This window comes from Echinops telfairi, unplaced genomic scaffold (genome assembly GCF_000313985.2).
Source record: "Echinops telfairi isolate 266 unplaced genomic scaffold, ASM31398v2 ScPeMD7_655;HRSCAF=1070, whole genome shotgun sequence".
NCBI lineage: Eukaryota > Metazoa > Chordata > Mammalia > Afrosoricida > Tenrecidae > Echinops > Echinops telfairi.
This window is the reverse complement of record NW_022104553.1, coordinates 21527071-21532950: the sequence shown is the minus strand read 5'-3', so window position 1 is coordinate 21532950 and position 5880 is coordinate 21527071. Positions and strand designations below refer to the sequence as shown.

Sequence of the window (5880 nt, the reverse complement as noted above, 5' to 3'; positions counted from 1 at the left end):
GGGACCCCTCGGTGAGGATGGGGTGGGCTCCGGAGCATTGCATCTAAGGCTGGAGCAGAGCCTCCTGGGAAGCAGAGCCTGGACAGGCCGGACGCCTGGATCCCAGAAGACATGGGGTGGGAGGCCCTGTGGCCTGAGTGGCCGTGAGGGACACCGGCGGGATCCCCCTGGCCTTACACCCGGCCCCCCGCTCCTCTTTGCCCGGCAGCGAGCCCAACCTGCTGGTCCGCGCCTGCAACCAGCTGGGCCAGTTCCTGCAGCACCGCGAGACCAACCTGCGCTACCTGGCACTGGAGAGCATGTGCACGCTGGCCAGCTCCGAGTTCTCCCACGAGGCCGTCAAGACGCACATCGACACTGTCATCAACGCCCTCAAGGTGAGCCACCGGGCAGAGGGCCGCAGGCTCCGCAGGGCCCCAAGCGCCCTGCCCACAGGGCCCCTGCATCCACCGGCTCTCCTCCCCCAGACGGAGCGGGACGTGAGTGTGCGGCAGCGGGCGGCCGACCTCCTGTACGCCATGTGCGACCGGAGCAACTCCAAGCAGATAGTGTCGGAGATGCTGCGGTACCTGGAGACGGCCGACTACGCCATCCGCGAGGAGATCGTGAGTCCTGGGGCTCTGGGGTCTGCGGAGGAGGAGCTGGAGCTGAACTTGGGAGATTAAGGGGGTGGGGCTCTGAGACAAGAGGGGCAGGGGGCAGGGCGTGGATTCCTGGTTTCTTCATGGGGGCAGCGGGGAGTCCAGACGCTGTACGTGCTGCCCCTGAGCCCCAGTGGATGCCCTGCAGGTGCTGAAGGTGGCCATCCTGGCTGAGAAGTATGCGGTGGACTACAGCTGGTACGTGGACACCATCCTCAACCTCATCCGCATCGCGGGCGACTACGTGAGCGAGGAGGTGTGGTACCGCGTGCTGCAGATCGTCACCAACCGTGACGATGTCCAGGGCTATGCTGCCAAAACTGTCTTTGAGGTGAGCCCCCGCCTCCCAGGGACAGGTGTGCGGGCAGGGCGGGGCCTCCACCTCGCCTGCACCCTGAGGTGCACCGCTCAGCAGGCTTGTGCCCTCCAGCTCTCCTCTGTCCCCTGCCCCTTCCCGCAGGCGCTCCAGGCCCCCGCCTGTCATGAGAACATGGTGAAGGTTGGCGGTTACATCCTTGGGGAGTTTGGGAACCTGATTGCTGGAGACCCCCGCTCCAGGTAAAGCAACTTGGGCTTGGGGTGCCCCAGGTGTCTCGGAGCCCGTGGTGGTGTGCCCCTAGAAATTCTTTCTACTGCCCAGCACACCTGTCAGAGGAATGGGAGTCAGGCTCCCAACATGCTCTGGGATGGAGGCTGCGGCCCTGGGGCCTCAAGAATAGCAGTCCCTCTCCTGGCCCGGCTGGAGTGGTGGGAGCACAGTGGTTAAGCCCTCAAGTGCTAAGCAAAAGGTCAGCAGTTCAAATCCACCAGCCACCGCACTGGGAGAAACGTGGCAGTCAGCTTCCATAAAGATTGAGCCCCAAGCTCCCTTGCCATCGGGGCCTTAGGGTTTCTGAGTAAATCCTTACTCACCAGCCACCAGCCTCATCTTTCTCCTGTGGAACAGCTATGGGTTTGAACCAGCGACCTTGTGAGCAGCCCAGTGCTGTACCCACCACACCACCCGGGGAACCCCTGAGGCAGTTCTCCTTTGCCCTGAAGGGTCCCTTCGAGTGGACTCAATTCAATGGCAGCAATGTTGCCAGGCAGGGTGTCCCTGGGGGGCGCAGACAGTTAAAGTACCCGGCTGCTAACCCAAAGGGTGGGCAGCTGGAGTCTACCCAGAAGCCCCTGAGGAGACAGGAGGCAGCCTTGGGGGGAGTCTACTTCCAGCGTCCACTTCCACAAACTCAGCTGCTGGGAATCCTGTCATAGACCCCCTCCCTGCTGGGGAGAGCATGTCGCTGCCCTCTGACCTCCCCCCTCTGCCCCGCAGCCCCCCAGTGCAGTTCTCTCTGCTGCACTCCAAGTTCCACCTGTGCAGCGTGGCCACGCGCGCCCTGCTGCTGTCCACCTACATCAAGTTCATCAACCTCTTCCCCGAGACGAAGGCCACCATCCAGGGCGTGCTGCGTGCCGGCTCCCAGCTGCGCAACGCCGACGTGGAGCTGCAGCAGCGCGCCGTGGAGTATCTCACGCTCAGCTCCGTGGCCAGCACCGATGTCCTGGTCAGCGCTTGGCCCCGCCCACCCGCCTATCCCAGGCCCCGCCCTCCTGGCCTGGCCCCCGCCTCCAGCTCACATCCTGACCGCGCCTCCCCGCAGGCCACTGTGCTGGAGGAGATGCCGCCCTTCCCCGAACGCGAGTCCTCCATCCTGGCCAAGCTGAAACGCAAGAAGGGGCCGGGAGCGGCCAGCGCCCTGGATGACAGCCGCAGGGACCCCAGTAGCAATGACATCAATGGGGGCGTGGAGCCCACGCCCAGCACCGTGGTGAGTAGCCCCCTCCCCACCATGAGTATCTCCGCCCCCACCGCAGTCGCTGTGGCCCTGCTTGGTGGCCGCTGACAGCGCTGTCCCTCCGCAGTCGACGCCCTCGCCGTCCGCCGACCTCCTGGGGCTGCGGGCAGCCCCGCCCCCCGCGGCACCCGCCGCCCCCACCGGCGCGGGGAACCTCCTGGTGGATGTCTTCTCCGAGGGCCCGGCCGCCGCGCCCAGCCTGGGACCCACGCCCGAGGAGGCCTTTCTCAGGTACCTGCCGCCGGGCACCCCAGGCCAGCCCCTTTTCTGCCTGCGCCCCAGCCCGGCTCCCCACTGGCTGGTCCCCAAGCCTCTGCCGGCCAGGCCTGCCCTGGTGCCCTCTTCTGTCCTGTCCCTGTGCTGAGCGGCTCTTCCTTCTCTCCCCTCCGCCCTGCTCTCCTGTCCTGTCTCTCCGCCCTCTCGCTGCCTCTCTGGGATTGGCTGCCTGCCACACCTATCTGCTCTGTCTGCTCTGGGATGGACGGCCCAGCGAGCTGGAGCCGCCTGCCCCCGAGAGCCCCGTGGCTCTGCTGGCCGACCCAGCCGCTGAGTAAGGGGTGGCCTGCGAGGGCGGGTGGTGACCTCGTGTCCCCCAGGGAGGGCTAGGGAACCGGAGGCTTGTCAGCGGGGTTCCTGATGAGCCCCAGAGTGACCCTGGTGGTGGTGGGTGGGGCTGAGGTCCCACAGCCATGAGAAAGAACTGCCAGCAGGATTTCGGGGTCCTCTGGTTATGTGGATGTGGATTCCAGGGTCCACTCAGTGGCAACGGGTTTTTGTACCAGGCAGGGCAGGAAAGGGTTGGAGCCCCAGGGAGGGTCCCCAGGCTCTTGTGGCCCACTATCTGAATCCTCCCACTTCCAGCCTAGGTCCAGAGGACATGGGCCCCCCCATCCCTGAGGCGGATGAGCTACTGAATAAGTGAGTCCTGGGGTGGGGGTGGGGGCAGGCCCATGAGCCAGGGCCCAGACAGGCACCCTGACATCCAGAGCCTCCTCCTCCCCCCAGGTTCGTGTGCAAGAATAACGGGGTCCTGTTTGAGAACCAGCTGTTGCAGATTGGGGTCAAGTCAGAGTTCCGGCAGAACCTGGGTATGTCCTGGCAGAGGTATCGGAGTGCCTCTGGGCCCTGGTGGTGCGGTGAGCTAAGTGCAGCGACCAACCTGGAGGCCTGTGATTCTGACCCCCTGGCTGGTCTGGCCGAGGGAGAAAATAAGGCTGACCGCCCCCCCCAGAGACTGGCAATCTCAGATGCCCTAAGGACCTGTTTTGTCTCGTCTCACTGCCAGTTAGAATTGATCGGTGGGAAAATGCTAACAGGTTCGCTGGGGCCAAAAGCCTTGGGGCTCCCCGGAGACGAGATATCCCCGGAAGGCCATCACATGCATGGCATCAAGGTGGACCAGTCTGACTAGACTTTGCAATCTCCGAGACTGCTGTCGGGGCAGGGGGAAATGGCAGTGCCCACCATGGGGGTCTCTGGGCAGGAGAATCTGTTTGAAAGAGCACCCCTACCCCCACCCCAGGCCGCATGTATCTCTTCTATGGCAACAAGACCTCGGTGCAGTTCCAGAACTTCTCGCCCTCTGTCGCCCACCCTGGAGACCTCCAGACTCATATCCTGCCAGGCTCACCCCCCAGGCCAGGAGACCGCTCTCTCCCTCCCTCCAAGAGCAGAGGGTGCCTTCCCCCTCTGCCAAGTGTAACCCCAGCTCCCATCATCCCTACACGGTGTCCCTTCTCTCTCCCCACCGCTGGGCTGGGAAGGATCCAGGGGGCTGCAGAAGCAGACGTCTACCGTGATCCTGGACTGTGGGCTAGAATACAAACGGTTTTCATTGGCGGGAGGGGGCACCAAGTAATTCTTCTGAAAAGGAGGTAGTAGGCTAAATTTGGGAACCAGTGTTGTGACTGGGCCCCCTAAGTTGGGCCAGAGGGTTCCCATATGAGGGGTTCTACAGAAAAGGGTGGTTTCTGGGGAAAGCCAGAGGCTCGCTGGGGATTGGTTGGAGGCACCATCGTTCCCAGTCCCCGTGTTTGGCTTCCTTGACTACCGACCCCACAGCTGGCCGTGCAAACTAAGCGCGTGGCAGCGCAGGTAGACGGCGGGGCGCAGGTGCAGCAGGTGCTCAACATCGAGTGCTTGCGGGACTTCCTGACGCCCCCGCTGTTGTCTGTGCGCTTCAGGTGAGCGAGGCCTGCGCCCCGCGGGAGGGCGGGGCTTCCGCCGCATGGGGCGGGGCCTGATGGAACCCTCTCCACCCGCACCCCGAATCTCCAGGTACGGGGGCACCCCCCAAGCCTTCACCCTGAAGCTCCCAGTCACCATCAACAAGTTCTTCCAGCCGACTGAGATGGCAGCGCAGGACTTCTTCCAGCGCTGGAAACAGCTGAGCCTGTGAGGGCCGGTGGGGCGGGGCCATCACTGACCCTTCCTGGGTGGGCGGAGCCTAGGGTGGGGTGCTTGGAGCCACGGGACCACATCTTGGACCCTTGGCACTCCTAGACCCCAGCAGGAAGCACAGAAAATCTTCAAAGCCAACCACCCCATGGACGCCGAGGTGACCAAGGCCAAGGTGAGGGGCACCCCTGGGGTTCCCGGATTGGGATTTGGTGATGGGGGGCCTCCTGAGGGCTGCCAGCTCCAGTCTGCCCAGCAGGCAAGTGGGGCTTGGGGGAAGCGGCACTGTCGGGGCATGGCTCCACTGACGGCCCTCCCCACCCCGTACCAGCTCCTGGGGTTTGGCTCCGCCCTTCTGGACAACGTGGACCCCAACCCTGAGAACTTCGTGGGGGCGGGCATCATCCAGACTAAGGCCCTGCAGGTGGGCTGCTTGCTCCGGCTGGAGCCCAACGCCCAGGCCCAGGTGCGCACACAGTGCCCTGCCCCTCAGACCCCTGCTTTCTGGTGTGCAGCCTGAGCTGCGCCCCCTTTTCCTTCCTCTTGCTCCCACACTTCTCTGTGCTCCAAGCTCAGTCTGCAGCTCCTTCCTGCCCGCGGCCTCATCCCTTCCCCTTGTCCCCTATGTCCCCTTTGAAGCACTGTCCTCCACGTCCCCTTCCTGTTTCCTCCTGGGCCCTCTCTACGTCTCCCCACCTCTAACAACCGATTCCCTGCCTCCCGTGCACCCCTCCCCAGATGTACCGGCTGACTCTGCGCACCAGCAAGGAGCCCGTCTCCCGCCACCTCTGTGAGCTGCTGGCCCAGCAGTTCTGAGCCCCGAACTCTGCCCCTGGGCATGGGGACGGCGTCTGGCAGCCCCTAGGACTGAGGTCGCTGTGGTGGGTAGGGCAGCCAGGGGACCTCCACTGGTGACAGGGAGATCCCAGGGTGGGGGGATGCCTGGGACCTTCCTCCGGCCTTTTGTATTTTTATTTTTGTTCATCTGCTGCTGTTTACATTCT

General features: G+C 64.1%; 1 protein-coding gene across 2 annotated transcripts in view; it reads left to right on the top strand.

The window, feature by feature from the left end:
* Positions 1–5874, top strand: part of AP2A1 (adaptor related protein complex 2 subunit alpha 1) — a 23919-nt gene extending 18045 nt beyond the window's left edge. The window contains exons 9-24 of one of the 2 annotated variants that reach the window (XM_030886251.2): positions 209–377; positions 468–605; positions 790–972; positions 1102–1199; positions 1957–2188; positions 2285–2452; positions 2547–2710; positions 2970–3029; positions 3341–3397; positions 3485–3567; positions 4002–4091; positions 4539–4662; positions 4757–4873; positions 4982–5051; positions 5208–5342; positions 5615–5874. In XM_030886251.2, coding sequence (XP_030742111.1) covers positions 209–377; positions 468–605; positions 790–972; positions 1102–1199; positions 1957–2188; positions 2285–2452; positions 2547–2710; positions 2970–3029; positions 3341–3397; positions 3485–3567; positions 4002–4091; positions 4539–4662; positions 4757–4873; positions 4982–5051; positions 5208–5342; positions 5615–5692 — 1966 coding nt within the window. In that variant the 3' untranslated portion in view covers positions 5693–5874. The remainder of the gene's footprint in view (positions 1–208; positions 378–467; positions 606–789; positions 973–1101; positions 1200–1956; positions 2189–2284; positions 2453–2546; positions 2711–2969; positions 3030–3340; positions 3398–3484; positions 3568–4001; positions 4092–4538; positions 4663–4756; positions 4874–4981; positions 5052–5207; positions 5343–5614) is intronic. The other variant, XM_004710445.3, reaches the window with a different exon arrangement.
* Positions 5875–5880: the final 6 nt, after the last annotated feature.